The sequence below is a fragment of the Schistocerca americana genome, chromosome 5, assembly GCF_021461395.2.
Source record: "Schistocerca americana isolate TAMUIC-IGC-003095 chromosome 5, iqSchAmer2.1, whole genome shotgun sequence".
NCBI classification, from domain to species: Eukaryota; Metazoa; Arthropoda; class Insecta; order Orthoptera; family Acrididae; genus Schistocerca; species Schistocerca americana.
This window is the reverse complement of record NC_060123.1, coordinates 672,864,423-672,882,245: the sequence shown is the minus strand read 5'-3', so window position 1 is coordinate 672,882,245 and position 17,823 is coordinate 672,864,423. Positions and strand designations below refer to the sequence as shown.

The window sequence follows — 17,823 nt, the reverse complement described above, 5'->3', positions numbered from 1 at the left end:
ATTACTGCCCTGAGCTAATAAAATTCTTTATTTACGCAACCTGTTTCAGTCATCTGACACCATCAGCTTCATAAAAGTATTAGTAGCAATCATTTTATGTGAAATATAAAATTGTTGCCAACTGACGATAAAACCATGAATTATACACTGTTATGATGTTGACATATAAATTATATTGTCAATCTATAAAAGCTGTGTTAGGTAGTGTACTGCAGCAGTTAGCTCTATGTGCAACAAACCTATTCACAGCATTAACCCCAATTACAGTTACAACACGAATGAGTACGCTAACTAGCACAGCTTTTACAGATTGACAATGTAATTTACAAACGATAACAGTGTATAATTCATGGTTTTATCATGTAATGATAATTTTACATTTCACGTAATATGATGCTATGAATACTTCTATGAAACTGATGATGGTTAGATGACTGAAACATGTTGTATAAATAAAGAATTTTACTAGCTGCTCGGGCAGCAATACAACATTTTTCGAACATATCAGAGCTGTGGGGCACCAACTCGTGAAAATATACTGTATTTAATGACTCTGTAGACTGGGTCATTTCAACCATAATTAATTTTCACTGATTTTCCTTTTATTACAGTCATAATATACCCACCTTAAAAATGCAGTTCAGTGATTCAGAAACCTCTTCCAGGGCAGCAAACAGAAGAGAGACATAATGGTCGCCTAGTCTACTCTCTTTTCTGTTTCACATTTCATGCACAGTTGATGTAAGATACACTAACATTTTTAAAAGCTGCTACCAGAAAAAATGGACTAAATAAAGCCAACTCCTTGTATGATGAATTGAGCGGGAGCATCATAAGTGATTATGGCTGAATCATCAGCAAAATGCCACAGTTTCTGTATTTTAGTTCAAATAGACAGAATGGTCAGCATCTCAGATAAAAATCCATCCTACCACGAAATTTTAGTTCATACAAGATGTGTTGCACATGTGGAACCGGCACAGGAATAAGCCACACAAATTAGTGATTGGATATTGAATGAAGTAATATGACCACAGTGTGGTGTGATTGCCATTCTGTTAAAGGTCATAAAGGACAGTACAGCTCTGTCTACACTGCAAGTTGTCTAATGTATGAGGTTTCTGAGGGATTCAACAGTGTGGTCCTTCATCTTTGTAAGCAATGAGCCAACAGAAGAGTTTTATGAATAATATGGACAGAGCTCAGCCAAGAGCTGTGACCCTGTCACAAGTAATGACTTATGAAGGACAGTGAACTGAGAATGTTGATAACAGAAGATGTAGAACAAGCACAGGTGAAAGAAGAGCAGTGGGAGGAACAGTAAAGAAAATGGTTCCACCAAAATAAGAGTTCTGCATTGTTACCAGGAGAGGAAAAGGAAGACTCATTCACAGTATTATAGTTGATAAGGGCAAATACACAAATATATTTCAGTTATAGGGAGACAGTAATTTGAGTTTACATCCGGACTGGGCTGGAGCTGGGCTGGTATCTCCCCCCTCTCCCCCCCCCCCCCCCTTTCTGTGGCAAGATAAATGGTAGGATGGCCGCTTTGCAAACTCCACCCCAGAAGTAAACTACCAAAATTAGTGCTTTAAATCAAGTGGTAATATGTTCTTTCCTTCAGGAAGATTAAAACAATAGCTGCTTTCATTCCATTGTCAACTAGGTTTGGTGGCAACAATTTGTCACGGCATAATTTATGCCATAGGTCAAGTGAGTCTGGACTTGCTTCCAGGATTCGTGAACTGTCAAGAGTCACTCCGAAGATGCACTGAGAGGATTCTCTAGGTGTAGTATGTAGCCTTGTGTGAGGTAAGTATGATAAACATATGGATGTAACATAAGACTGTAACTTTTCTTCGAAAGATGTGAAGCAATGTTATCCACTTCTTGGCGGAGCCTGCAGTCCTTCAATCTGTTGGATCAGATGCTGGTTATCCACTCTTCTTCCCATTTTTGTAAAATATGATTCCGAGCTGTACCCTTATGTCAACTTATGGGATTTTAATTGGCAGCAGGAATATCACACAGGCTTGCTTAACTAATGTACAGAGGTATACTGTATGGGGTGGCCGTGAACAAAAGCGCGGCAGGACCGAACGGGAGCGGCCCGCGAACAAATAAGACGGACGAACGGAAAAGGATGGACAGGCACAACGACAGACGACCAAGCAGGACACCAAGAACAACAACACGCAAGAAGCAATGGGGTCGCAAGTGAAAACCTCACAAAGTCAACAACGTCCACTAGTACATGGAAATAAGCAAAGTCAACACGATATCTGTAAGCGAGACATTGAGAGACTCGCGTGAATATCAGACTGCCTCGCTGAGTGAGAGGCAGGTGCTTAAATACATGATAGGGTACATCGCTATTGGCCGCTGGGACCACATGCTCCACAGTGGCGTCCTCACATTATACGCAGGCCAGGAGCGCACGCAGCCATGGCTTATGGCGTGACGGCTGCAGAGACCTCTAGTGGTAATCGAGGTCCATGCCATTTGGCATGAATTCGAAACCCGTGGCGCTTGGTACCAGATTTACCTTTATCATTGAAGTCGTATAAAAGAACGGAATGGTGGAGACGTAACAGCAACTAATTTTCAATCGCCTTCAAACTACTCAGGGAGTCACTGCACAGATGAATACTTCTGGCGAGTTGAGGTTATACGTTTGTGTGTGTGAGCTTTGTGTCCTGCTATTAATTCTACCATGTAGATGCCACATAGAGTCAGATGGGAGTGTTATTCAGAAACATTTTTGTCAATAAATATATAGCCATCTTTTTCATTGTCCTTAGAGCCATCACTATGTTTCAGACTAAGGTTGCATTGTTGTGGAGGACCAAACAGAACCTGTGGCAATGAATATTTGGGCCTGTGTGAACTTTGATGCCATCTGTACAACAGGTCCAGCAATACACCATGGGGAAGCCCCTTATTTGGGGTAGGTGACTAAGTTATCACATGGGAAGAGGACCTATAATGCATGTCCTTTAGTCAAAATGATTTGAAGCAGGCTGAACTGTTGCAGCTGTTACTGCATAAGGTTTCCCTGCCCAAAAACTACTAACACCTAGCCTGCAGACAGCATTGCTAGTATGATGTGAGGAAAATTTTAGTCATTTCAGATGAGTCCCACTTCAACCTGACCGGCCTGTAATGGCTGCATATATTTTACATGGTACTGTGATGAAAATTGGGCAGCCTTCATTTTTGGGCGGCACAGCAGACAAAAGCCAAGTGTAACACACAATCTCATCACCTGCATACTGAAACCAATTTCACTGCAAAGAGATTGAGAGCCCTATTTATTCCTTTAAGGCATATCCATATACCATACTTCTGCATCGTGATGTTTGTCTCCCTGTGACAAGGAATATTCAAATCATTTTCAACCAGCAACGAGGGTTCATTTCTTCCCTACCAGGCACATTTATATTACCATGAAACTACTTTGAATTCATCTGGAATATGGTCCGTAAATAATTTGTCAATGTCCTCCAGCAGTCACTTAATACACTGTGGACTTTCAAACAAACCACGTGGAAGGAAATTCCATAGAAAATATCTACATGGTTTGCACTATATGGAACGATATTTAGAGGCGATGACTGCAGCACATCGGAGCTTGATATTATTCTCAAAGTCTGATGTCATGTAAAATTCTATAACACTTTGTGCATAGTTAAGTATCTAACATATGGTATAAATATCATTTGCAGTATGTGTATAATCCTCAGAATTTATATTTTGACAAATATTAATGTAACTGAAGTTGTAGCATATCTGTACAGTGTATGATAAATGGGTATTTGTTGATTTGATTCCTTGTACCAAACAGATTTTGGCAAAACATATTCAAGTACATTTCTTATATCTATAAAGTCCTGTGCCATTGGTAACACATTCATAAACTTTTTCTATGACATCACCTCCAGAGAGCAAATTTTGCTTGCACCCACATCTAATACCATATTTTTTACCATTCAAATTGTGTATCAGGCAGAGTTTGTACATACGTGCTGGACACTCTACACAGTGACTGTGTGCCTCTTGATTCTCAATTGGAGGCCAAGGCTGTTGGGGTAAGGGCACTTCAGGATTTTACCATCTGTAATGTTTATCTCCCTCCCCTCCACTCAGCGATGCAAAATTTCATAAGTCAAAATCCTTATCCTACCAGTATGCTGTAGTCTTTTTAACAGCACGATGTGGCCACGGCAACCTTGCAATAAGTGACAGCCTTGTGATAATGGAGTTTATTTACACTGGTTACATAATCGCTCCGTGCAGAGCCAAATGAGAAGTGTGCTCAATTTATAATGAGTACACTTTATTTATGTACTGCCTACATTACTCTCTCAGCTTCCCCCACGATTCCTAGTCTTGGGCGACTTCAACATCCATAACTCTTTGTGGGGTGAAACAATGATCACTGCTCATGATAAAGACTGGAAACTTTACTGGAAACTGGAGGGGGGGGGGGGGGGGGGGGGGGGACGTTCGCCTGCTTTATTTCTTCATTGATAGTCCTTAGTATCGTCGTACTGCGTTCTTACACTGGCTGAAAAATTGGGCGGTGGAGGGGTGGAAGTTCAACACTGACTACTGTAAATAATGTAGCTAACAGTTGCACAGTTGCATTTCCATTTCTTTGCTTTCACTGTCCACAATCCCCAATATTACACTGTTAATACGGCCAGTTTACTATTGGTTAACCTTTGATAAGCCTCATTAATAGTTTGCAGGCAAGTATCAGCGTACTGCTACAATAGTTTACCGTTGAACATCTATGAGCAGTAAAAACCTAACGACACAGTTCTTGCTGAATAATACGGTATGTGTGGCACTATTGAACAGCACAGTCTTATTTTAACACATGGCCTATTTGTGTTACACTTATTTCACAGTTAAGTCGATGCATCGTTGTTGACCTAACCAATACAGGTTTCTCGTCTGAAAATTGGCTGTGGACTGACTGTCTCAGGACCAAACATCCTGACAATAACAGGCACTGAAACTATACATTTTTCGATGTTTAATTTACAGAAATTACAATTAAAACATAGTGCATTCAATTAACTGAATATATAGAAAAATTCCTTCTTTTTAACAGTTTCTTCTACTACACAGGTTAGGCCAAGTTATTTGTTTAAATGATGAAATTAACAGATATAGTTAAACAAACAATACTTCAGTATGCAGGTGATGAGATGCTTTTGACAAAACTGGTAATATATTTGGAATTAAATAAGGGCTGCCTTTGCTAACACATTTTCAAATAGGGCCAAATAAATATTTTAAGAATGCTAGTGGTTCATCTTCCAAATGTTTATAATTAGTACAGAACTTATATTTGTTTATAAGTCAACAATAGAATTGAGTCATGAAACAATTACCGATTTCACCCTACAACAAAAAATATTAACCAGGAATAATCAAAATAAATCAGGAAATTAATTACATACATAAAACTAAGAACAAAATTAGACCTGGTGCTACATTCTTTAGGACTGAGGGCCAACCTTTCTCTTTTATGAAAATGCAGCTTATACTTATGTATGTTAATGGTAATTAGTAAAAAATTAAAAAAACCAATTTAAGGAAGCAGATGGCAACACAAGAGAGGAAGTAAAGAGATCCCGGCTTGCTTCGTCACGGGGACGTATGGAGGGGGCAGGGGGGCAAGTTTTGACCCAGGGTCATGTACTGCCACTGGTTGAGACATCAGGAGATCCACTGACATAGGTTTGGTGGCACAATGTCTGGGGATATCTGGTGCCTCAGGGACCACCAGGATCTCCACCTTTGGCACAGGAGTATATGCAGATTAGAGTTGTGTGGGGGCTTCCTTGAACCGGTTTCATGTACAGAGGAGGTACAAGAAGTCCAACATCCGGCAGCCTGTGGTTCCTTCAGTCACTGGGACTGGCATCTGACTGTTAACCATCATGGACAATGGAAGAAAGAGTCCCAAGGGACGTCTTCCTAGCTAGAGAAGCCAGAGGAGGATGAGGTGCCTCCAGCTGGGAGATTCGGACCAGTGTCCCTGGCAGGTGGAGGGCCAACGCTCCCAAAGTGGGTGTGGTGGAAGCACCAGAAGGGCCTGCAGCCGCCTGGGGGCAGGTATCAGTGAGTAGCTCTGAGGGGGCACTTTACGCAGCAGAGGAAGGCACCGGTGACAGAGAAGGCCACGACAGAGAAGCTGTAGCATAAGATTGCGTCATTTGTCTGCGGGTTTACATGCTCATACTTTTTTCTAGCCTCTTGATATGTGAGCTTGTCCAGAGTCTTATACTCTTGGATTTTCTTCTCATGCTTAAAAACGTAACAGTTTGCTGAGCAGGGAGAGTGGATCTCGCCACAGTTTACACAGATGGAGGAAGGGGCACAAGGAATGTTCACGTGCAGTGAATGTCCACAATCCCTGCTGACAGGAGTAGCAGTGCAATGGAAAGACGTGTCCGAACTTCATTACCTGAAGCAAGTTTCATGTCACACTGGTAGACCATCACCTTGACATTCTCAGGGATTGTCTCATCCTCAAAAGCTAAGCTGAAGCCCCCGGTAGCAACTCCATTTTCCCTTGGTCTCTATGAAAACACTGGATGAAGTGCACACCTTGTTGGTCTAAGTTGGCCTGCAGCTCATTGTCAGACTGCAGAAGAAGATCACAGTGACATGATATCCTGGACTATACTGAGACACTTGTGGGGAGTGACATACACGGGAATGTCACCTAACTTTCCACAGTGCCTGTGACTGGACAGGAGATGACACTTTAATTAGGAGGGAACCGCTCTTCATTTTAGAGATGGCTGCAACTTCCCCATATTTGTCCTCTATGCTTTCCACAAAAAATAAAGGCTTTGTGGCCAGAAAGGCATCCCCACTAGTACTGGTATTGGGGGGAGGAATTTGCTCCTTGTCACTTCGTCCTGCATTCCACTTAGACTTTGGCATGGGAGGGGAACACATTGGAATCATACTCTGTTGCATTGTACGAGGCGTTTCCACACGAAGAGACTGCTGGGGCCATGTGACCATCAGCAAGAGACAGTTTAAGTCCCTTCATGTGCAAACTATCCGCCGTGGTGCCACCCACGGGGACTCCCCCCCACGGGTGCCACCCAACTACAGCAATGGTCAGAATGCACAATGGACACAAATGGATGCAGGCAGGGCAATGCAACACCTCACACATCCAGAATTGCTACAGAGTGGCTCCAGCAACACACTTCTGAGTTTAAACACTTCTGCTGGCCATCAAACTTCCCAGACATGAACATTATTGAGCATATCTGGATGCCTTCCAATATGCTGTTGAGAAGAGATCTCCACCCCCTTGAACTCTTACAGATTTATGGACAGCCCTCCAGGATTCATGGCGTCACTTCCCTCCAGCACTAAATCAGAAATTAGTAGAGTCCATGCCATGTCGTGTTGTGGCACTTCTGCATGTTCACGGGGGACCTACATGATATTAGGTAGGTGTACAAGTTTCTTTGACTCTTCAGTGTAAAATAAAATCTGCTTCATTATCAATACCTACCGCACCTTCTACAATAATGTGACCATCAGTAGGTACTAATGAATTTGATGGGTGAATCAGCAGTTTATTTCTCTGCCATATACGTGCTTGCTGATGATTCCTCCATTCTCTTATGTTTATGGATGCAGGTGATCAGGCAGGATGCTTACATATGTGTCACCTGTGAGAGTCATATCTAGATGTATCAGGGGTCCCATATCACTCCAACTGCACACGCCCCATACCATTACAGAGCCTCCACCAGTTTGAACAGTCGCCTGCTGACATGCAGGGTCCACAGATTCATGAGGTTGTCTCCATACCCATACACACCCATCCACTTGATACAATACGAAACGAGACTCGTCCGACCAAGCAACATGTATCCAGTCATCAACAGTCTAACGTCGGTGTTGACAGGCCCAGGCAACGCAGAAAGCTTTGTGTCATGTAGTCATTAAGGGTACACGAGTTGACCTTCGGTTCCAAAAGCCCTTATCGTTGAAGTTTCATTGAATGATTCGCTTGCTGACACTTACTGATGGCCCAGCACTGAAATCTGCAGCGATTTGTGGAAGGGTTGCACTTCTGTCATACTGAACAATTCTCTTCATTTGCCATTGGTCCCGATCTTACAGGTTCTATTTCCGGCTGCAGTGATCTCGGGGATTTGATGTTTTACTGGATTCCTGATATTCACGGTACACTCGTGAAATGGTCATATGGAAAAATACCCACTTCACCGCTACCTCGAAGATGCTGTGTCCCATTTCTTGTGTGCTGACTATAACAAGATGTTCAAACTCACTCAAATCTTGACAACCTGGCATTGTAGCGCAGTAACCAATCTAACAACTTCACCAAACACTTGTCTCATATAGGCATTGCTGACCGCAGCGCTGTATTCTGCCTGTTTACATACCTCTGTATTTGAATACTCATGCCCATACCAGTTTCTTTAGCACTTCAGGGTGTATTTTAGTACTGTAAGTATCTCAACATACAATAAAACATACTTCACTGTTATTTACAAAACTGAAATGTCTTTGCATTATCCTTCACAAACTGCAGGAGCAATCTGAGATATAGCTGTCTTTGAATTATAGAATACAAATTCATGGCTGTGAAAGGACTCTCCTAATGTCACAAGCCAAAGACTAATAGCGAGTCTAAGTTTCACAAGTAGTGTTTATTTATGAAATGTGTCATTTTTTGAAATGAGCAACTCTATAAAATTCATTAGAATTTTAAAATCAATTGACAACAGTGACTTCTTGTGCATTCAGCTCACACAGCCTACCATTATTCCTGACACACCTGAAGCAATGTTTGTGAGTACTGCGGATGGAAGGTTGCAATTAGAAACAGGTTTTCAAACTTCGTGTACACATAGCTTTAACTAAAAAGTTGCACTTCTTCGGAAAAAGAGACTAAATGCTGATTTTTTTTACAAGCGTAGCCATTTATGTATGCCACTTATATTTATTGAGTAATGGTCTGCCCCCATATAGTATTGTATTTTGTCTTAGGAGAACTGCAGCTCACAAGCTTCATCTGTTTTGCTTTGTAAGGGTTGTAAGTGGCCGTACTGTTCAACCCCACTTGAGAGGAGAAATTAAAAAAAGTCAATCCCATCAGACAAACTGTAAATTTTCTCACATTTAAAAAAAAAAAAAAAAAAAAAAAAAAAAAAAAAAAAAAAAAAAAAAAAAAAATGAATTCATTGTGAGTAGCAACAACATTTTTTTGTATGGTGTCCCATCGGATAAGGGAAGTATGGGGAAGGAAGTGGTTGAGCTGGGGTAGGAGACCAAACAGTGAGGTCATTGGTCTTACGGGATTAGAGAAGGATTGGGAAGGAAGTTGATCACGTCCTTTCAAAGGAACCATCCTGGCATTTGTGGAGGAGGAGGAGGAGATTAGTGCTTTAACGTCCTGCCAACAACAAGGTCATTAGAGACGGAGCATAAGCTAAGATTACGGAAGGATGGGAGAGGATATTCGCCATGCCCTTTCAAAGCAACCATTCCAGCATTTGCCTGGAGTGATTTAGGGAAATCACAGAAAAACCTAAATTAGGATGGCCGGATGCAGGTTTGAACCATCGTCCCACAAATACGAGTCCAGTGTGCTAATCACTGGACCATCTCACTCGGTCCTGGAATTTGCCTGAAGCAATTTAGGGAAATCATGGAAAACCTAAATCAGGACCATCGGATGTGGGTTTGAACCCTTGTCCTTCTGAATGGAGTCCAGTTTACTAACACTACACAACCTCGCTCTGTGGGTGTGGTTTGTTTCTCACTAATGATGCCTGTCATCTGGATTCAGAGGAGATCTTTTGATAGCTGGCTGAAGTGTCAAAGACATGCCTATGAGAAGAATGTACAGCTCACAATTTATAGAAACATTCCCAGAACCAATCGTGGGCTTCTGTTTTGGAGCCTCGTACAAGGAGTACACAAAACAGTCCGTGAATTCTGTGATCACCTCTGTTGTAGATTTCACGTGCAGCGCTATCTGGTGGAGAACTGTATGCCCCCTCCCTGCTGCCATAACTAGGTCAGGTGTGCGCTACACTCGAGATGTAGAGTCCACTTCTGTAGCAATATATGTGTATCTTAGGTTAGAGAAACCCTGTGCAAGATTGATAAACAGGTATGTGAGTACTCTAAAGAGCAGTGAGCTAACTGTATTTGTTATAGAAGCAATTACACGTTCTTGTACTTCAGATAAAAACAAAAAATTAATATTAGAGAACAACTGGATCATTATGTGTAAGGCCCCACGAATAAATAGCAGTAAGACATAAAATTCCTAATGGATTACATACTAAAAAACCAAAGGCAGGACACCAACATTAGTGGCATATCTGTTGCTGAGAATGACTAAGAAATCCCTAATGAGATTCATGCAGACACATAATGTGAAACAACCTAGTTGAAAATAAGCATCAAAGGTACCTTACAATAGTCAGAAATATTTCTATCACCCTTCCACATCAAGTATTGAGTGGTGGAACACTTCACTTCAAAGAAAGATAAAAATAAAGTGTACAAATTTCCCAACCAACACATTTTCATAAGCGAACATTTGTATCGGTCAGCATTTGGAAGACACAAGCGCAAAGGTTCCAGTAAAATTGTTACAAATATTTACCATTAGATTACAATTAGCTGTAGATTAAACTACTCACCAGCAAAGCAAAATGTATTGCTAAAATGCAGTTAAGGTGTACAAGTCTGTTCTATAATTTCAGTGAATGTGGAAATATGGATAAGAGCCCATGAGGCTATTATAGCACCACAGATCAGTAACAAAGTCCCTGAAGTTATTGACCCCTCCCCCTTTCCCCCAGGAAGGCATCACCTTCAAATTATACTCAGAACTGAGAGCTGGGCGAAACCTGAGGTAGAAGGCTCCAAAATGTTTAATGGAACATTTTACAAAGTGCCAGATTAGGCTTCGTAGAAGGGGGGGGGGGGGAGATATTCACTGCAAATAACAAAAATTTTACTTCTTTTGAGGTCAAAATTGCATCTAACTGAGAAGTCATCTCGATGCAAATAACCAGTATAGGTGAACTAAATATGTGTTTCTATTAGCCATCTAATTCTGCTGTAACAGTTGCAGATTCTTTCAAGAAATATCAATGCTCATCAGTGGGGAAGTATCCTGATCAGGCAGTATCAGTAGGAGGCGAGTTTAACCAACCGCGTGTAAACTGGAACACATTTTCGGACCTCACAGCTGCAAACAGGAGTTATGAGCAAAGTTTTAACTGTTAGAAATTGTTTCTGGAGAAATGTGCATCGAGTAACTAGATAAAGGATTGAGAAGACCCACCCAGGTTTAATAACAGTATCCGAAAATTGCTGAAATAACAGATTATTGTACTCTCGATTCAAAAGTTATGCTTGACAGCCAACAGGCAACAGTTAGCAGAAAATCTTATAGTTACAAAAAGGTCAATGCACAAAGCGTTCACTTTCCAGTTATACGTTCATAAAAGATGTTGCTGGGAATCCTAGAAAATTCTAATCCCACATAAAAGAAGTTATTGGGTTCGCTTTTATTCAGCCACTCATAAACCAGTCTGTGTGTGTCAACAGAAAACAGCAAAAGGAGAGCTGAAGGTTTACATTTTGTTTTTAAAAAAATCATTCACACAGGAGGATTGACTGCCACAAAAACTCCCACACAGAGGACACAGAAATCTGAATCCATGGCACTGACACGCAACTGAATCAGTTGAACAAGTCAGACACCAGATGCAGATGGAATCCCAAACTGGTTTACAGAACATACTCTTTTGCACTGGCCCCTTACTTACTTCGAATTAATATGAGTATCTTACCCAAAGGAAATATCCAAGCGAGTAGAAAAAGTGCAAGTGGCTCCTGTGCATATCAAATATAAAGGCACTACACACAAATTTGCAGACCAGTATTGGTCTTCTGCTGAATTCTTTAACACATTCAAAGTTTGAGTATAATAAATTTCCCTGAGAGAGAAAATCTTCTATCCACAAATCAACATGGATTTAGAAAGTATTACTCCTGCAAAAGTTAACTAGTTCTTTTCTCACATGATATCCTGCAAACCACGGCTGAAGAGCTAGAGCCAGGTGCCATATTCCTATACTCATATGATGTGTTCAACACAGTGTCACACAGCAGTCTGTTAACAAAGGTTTATGCAAATGAAATAGGTTCTTGATATGCGAGTGCCTCAAAAACTTTTTACATAATAGAACCCAATATGTTGTCATGGATGGGGAGTGTTTATAAGAGAAAGGTCTTGGTATAAATGACCCAACAAAGTGCAATAGGACTGCTCATGTTCTCTGCATACATGAACGATCTGACTGACAGGGTGAGCAGCAATCTTTGGCTGTTTACTGATTATGTTGGAGTGTACAGGAAAGGGTCACTATACAGGATGACTTGGACAGTATTTCTGTCTGGTGTGATAAATGGCAACTTGCTTTAAATGTGGAAAAAAGTAATTTAACATAAATGACTAGGAAAAACAATCCTGTGATGTTTAAATAAGGTATTAGTGGTGTGCTGCTTGACAGCCATGCTGATTAAATATCTGTGCATAACACTGCAAAGTAACATGAAGTGAATCAAGCACGTAAGATTTATTGTAAGGAAGGTGAATGGGCAACATTGATTTATTGGGCGAATTCTAGGAAACTGTAGTTTAATATATTTTACAACAATTTGCAGCAATGTAGGCCTTTTTTACTGAAGATAAAAGTATATTGCACAGCTTCATAATGATGTAATTTCAACAATCCATACAAATGCATACACAAATCAGGTCGACAGAAGCGTCCGATCCAACGCGTCAGCTTTGACCTGTGACGTAAGGGTGTTGTCGTGTGTGACGTCACGACGACGCGGAGTTTGGTTTGAGTGTGGCTGTCTCCAGTTCCGTTTTATCTTATTTTATTTACTTTTCTGATCTGTTTGTTCTATCTCGTGAGATTTTTTTTTAAAAAGACAAAAAACACTAATCAGCTACTGAAGCATCTTTACCTTCTATGGGTTGCAGGGGTTACGACCCCTGGGGAGGTGGGTGGGTATTCATGCATGGTTGTCTTCACTTACACGTTGTAGCTACGCAAGGCGTCTAAATTTGTTTATATTTAGTTTGCCCCCCACCCAAAACACCCCATTTCCCACGCTTGTCCCGTTAGTGTCATTAGGCTTCTTGTGGAAAGTGTGTGTGTTTGTTTTTGTTTCCGCCAGCAGACAGGTGGGATCGGACGCTTCCGTATTTCCCACAAATCTATGTTTCTATGCAAATAATTCTTGTTATTCTTCACTGTGTCAACACATGCCTTCAGAGAAGGTTGCTACAGAGTTGAGATGAATGAATTCGTAAGTGTTAGGAAGCTGTACGTCATTACATGCTTTCTTTGGCCTGAATAATAGTTAATGTCATGTAATTCTTAGTTCTTGATCTGTCTCAACAAAGGCTGCACATAGCCTACAACAAAGCAGATGATGTTATCAGCAAGTTAAACTGAGAAGTAAAACACTATGTTGGGTCTATGTGAAGCCTGTGCACAATACAACATTATTGCGAACACAAATCAGTTGCACCTGAAACAGTGTATAGTATTGACTACATCTGGGCTGACTTTCAAGTAATTTGGACCAGTATTAATGTATTTTGGTAATTCTGGTATATTACTGATGAGTGTAAAGGCAGCCTTCTCTTAATGCTCATCATCTTACAATTCCAACTGCAGTTATTTTGTATATAGACAGATCAACAATAAATGTAAATTCTATTACTTCTTATACATACAATGTGGGAAACTCTAATATGCATATTCAGATCTTATTTTTTTAAAAAAAATTTGTATCTGATGTCGTGAACTAACTTCTGTTAATGCAATAAGTAAACATGTATTAGCTGAAGTAACTGACCACTGTAAACATTTTTCAGAAAAAAGTTTTAATTTTTTTGTGTCCACCTTAAGAATAATATAAGAGTTAATACAGTAACAAGTTGTAAACACATCTTCGAATATAGGCAACTGTTTTATTATAGCTTCAAGTAGATACATACGTTCTACACTGAACATTGCTGTTAATAATGTACCACAAATCAACAGAGAAAAGTTGGATTTTGCTCAAAATGGGGCTAAATACTTAAGCGGGAAAAAATTGCAATGGACACTTCAGTGATCGAAAATGGCTAACACATTATCACTCGGTTTAATAACAAAGTGGATAAACTGTACGTCTTGTCCAGGTAAAACTGCAACAGACTTCAGCACAACGCTTCGGTCTATACCTACAGAAGTAAACATTTCTCCCTATGGATTGTATTTTGCCAACATTCAGGTGCTTTACAATTACTCAGCGATGTAGGACCTACTACGTATGTCAGAAATGAATTCCACCAATAAACAACAGCGATCTCATGTAAACAAGAGTGGCTCATGATGATACACTTTGTATTTCATATCAACTCACGAAGTTCCAAAAAATACAGTTATGCTGGTTCATAAATGCTACAAGACCGTCGTTTCTATTACAATACAGACATTAAATGATACTAAAACATGTAACCCGCGGATTACTAGGCACGTACAAGACCTGCGTGATGGATGTCATGGATGTAAACATTGATGCGCTCCATGGTATGAATATGAAACGCACAAACACCATAAACGGATTTTTCAACAGCACTTTACTTGGTCATTGTCAACATCTTGTCTACACAGAAAATACGCTAAAGTTGCATTCTCAAAACTCACTCGATAGAGCGACTCCTCGAGGCCGAAGTATTTCTGACGTTCCAGTGGACTGGAAAAACAACGCAAATACAGACAATGACAGACGAAAAATCATTTCTTTCTTTATTTTCTTTCGCGCCGGCTTCTTCTTAACCTACAAACCACTTTGCTGCGCTGAGTTTCAAGTTATCACAGATAACATAAACCTACACGTCAGTCGTTCGTTTACTTATTTCTATGCCATGCCTTGTCTGTCAAAGATAGTAGGGCTATCAGAGAGACTACCGAGGGTGTTAGAAAGGACTACGCAGAAATATACACGAGACTGTAGCCCCGTCCAAAACCGTAGCCTTCTCTTTATTGGATAATCAAGTGATTATAAATTAATTATTAGGAAAAAATTTCGAAATTTAATTTGAATATCACATTTATTCCTTGATTTTTACTGTCACTCTGTGGTTTTACGTTCATAAACTTGTAGGTGTAGTGATTGTAGAGCACGTACTGCTTTTCTCATTTAACAAAACATTAATCTTTCACGCTGTCTTCATTAAAAATGTACAACAAAAAGATTACTAGGCCACGGGTGGAAGTAACGTTTTGAAAATGTAAAAAACAGAAGTCATGCGTGGAAATCCGGAGTTGGTTCGTAAGTAAATTACGGGTCTGCCGATCCTTTCTTTTATTATCGCCAATGGATCATTCACGTGTGCAGACTGCTGTTTATTTTTTTCATTTAGACCTAAAAATGCCTCATCTGGACTTTCGATATTTGAAAAGTTGATAAATTTTCCATGAAGGCTTAGTCCATGACGAACTGTGGGATATAGTAGGAAACTGTCCCTCTGATCCGACGAAATCGGATTTCCGGTTTATATTCTTCGCGGACAACGCAAATTGTTCCCTTTTAAGGACGCGATCACAGTAGTGGAAGCCTGGAAGAACTTGGAAACAGCATTTGAAGGTTTTGGGCTCACATATAGAGTGGTATTGCACAGAATTTTAATTATAACCAAATTAGATAACTACTAGACGGGAGAAGAGTACTGTGACCGCATTTAAGATAAATGAGATGAAGTTCCAAGTGAGTGGAGAATGAATAAGAACTTTGCTCCTGGCTGGATTACTGGATCAAAAACAACCTATGTCTATGGCACTTGAAGACAGGGGCACACATATCACCAGAGATTCTATTGAATTAAAGTTACTTCAAGACATGAAATCTGAAGAAGCAAATGGAAATGAAGATTAACTTTATTTCTAAATAAACAAGATCATACAAAACGCATTACCAAATGCAAGAAGTACAATAGATCAAATCACCCTGCTAAATATTATTCCAGCAAGGGTGAAAAAGAAGGAAGCCCCTCAAAATATAACAATAAAGGAAATGTAGAAACAGTCATAACAAAAGAAAGAAAGGGAGATGATGTATGTAGATTGTTGTGCCTCAAATGTATCACCAACGATAGATGGAAGCTTCATAATGCCAGGCCATGTAAAGGGCTCAGCAGCCAGCGTGAGAGATGATAGCTCAGTACGAGAAACTTCTAGAAATGTTAATCAGACCTAATGCCATATACTTGTGATAAAAAGAGTACATGCAGATACATCTGACGTCATTCAGATACCAAACTCAGCCATGAATATGGTGTCAGATAATTTGTAAGCAGAGGAACTAAAGAGATCCTTAACAAACGTAGTGGCTTTATCTGCGATGCAGAAGTTGAACTGACTGCCCAAACATGACCTACAAATGGCATATATTGTCTGAATACAGCCGGAATAAAACAATGCTTCTATATAAAAAGTAGTGGGTTCCTATGGTATCTCATGCTGGAAAAGTATGCTGAAGTTGGCAAAAGTTCCAATGGAACTAAATGGAGATATTGTGATCAAGGATCGCTGTGAGTTGTGCTTCATGAGAAAACAATAACTTTTCTGCTCAAAACTAGGAAAAGATGTTCAATAAAACACCTTCGACTTGGAGTATATTCCGATCTGCGTGGAGACAGTGTCTATTGCTGGAAATCTTTATTCTCTCACTTTTACTGGTATTTTTTCAAACACGAGTCTGCCTATGTTTTGAAAAAAAAGTATCTGAGGGTACACAGGCATTTAAAAATTTTAGATCCATTGTGGAAAATCAAACAGGGATAAATCTTAAGAAGTTGTATTCTGGCAATAGAAACGAATATGTCAACGATGAAATACAACGATTCCTGAGGTCTAAATGTAGTAGCCACCAACTTACAATATGATAGCTGGCTGGGGTGACCGAGCAGTTCTAGGCGCTACAGTCTGGAACAGCGTGACCGCTATGGTCGCAGGTTCAAATCCTGCCTCGGGAATGGATGTGTGTGATGTCCTTAGGTTAGTTAGGTTTAAGTAGTTCTAAGTTCTAGGGGACTGATGACCTCAGAAGTTAAGCCCCATAGTGCTCAGAGCCATTTGAACCATTTGAAGAATATGATACAGTCCACAGAAAACGTTGTTGCTGACAGAGCTAATAGAACATTGGTTGAAAAAGCCAGGACCATGATGTTCGATGCTAATTTACACAAGGAGTATTACGCTGAAGCGATGTCTACAGCTGCATAACTATCGAATCGTTCTTCATTCAGCACACTGGGACATAAAAAGGTCATATGAACTTCAATACAAGAAAATCCTTCTTTATCATACTTGATTTCTGGCTACAAAGCAGTTGTTCACATTCAGTTCTCGTTGCAAGAAGTAGGATGAGTAGTCACAGAAGTTGACATTCATAGGTTACCGTCAGGCATCCAAAGGCTATCGATTCAGAGATAGGGGAAATCGCTGATAACTGTCAGCAGGTATGTAAATTTTCTGGAGGGCGGTAATTTTCCAAGTTCAAAGATAGAGGAACCTAAGATCACCAATGCCTTCAGATTGAAACAAAATCCATTTTCATGACATCAGTACTTCACATACTGAAGAAGAAATTTAATTAGTAAACAGTGATAGTGAACTCTTTTATGGGTTTGATAGTGATCAAATGGAA

The 17,823-nt window shown here is 40.1% G+C and overlaps 1 protein-coding gene across 1 annotated transcript in view; it reads right to left on the bottom strand.

Moving 5' to 3' along the window:
- LOC124616119 (glucosidase 2 subunit beta) overlaps positions 1-15,041 on the bottom strand; it is a 191,908-nt gene extending 176,867 nt beyond the window's left edge. Inside the window, exon 1 of the mRNA XM_047144383.1 lies at positions 14,820-15,041. Within this exon, the coding sequence (XP_047000339.1) occupies positions 14,820-14,913 (94 nt within the window). The 5' untranslated portion in view covers positions 14,914-15,041. The remainder of the gene's footprint in view (positions 1-14,819) is intronic.
- Between the last annotated feature and the right edge of the window lie 2,782 nt (positions 15,042-17,823).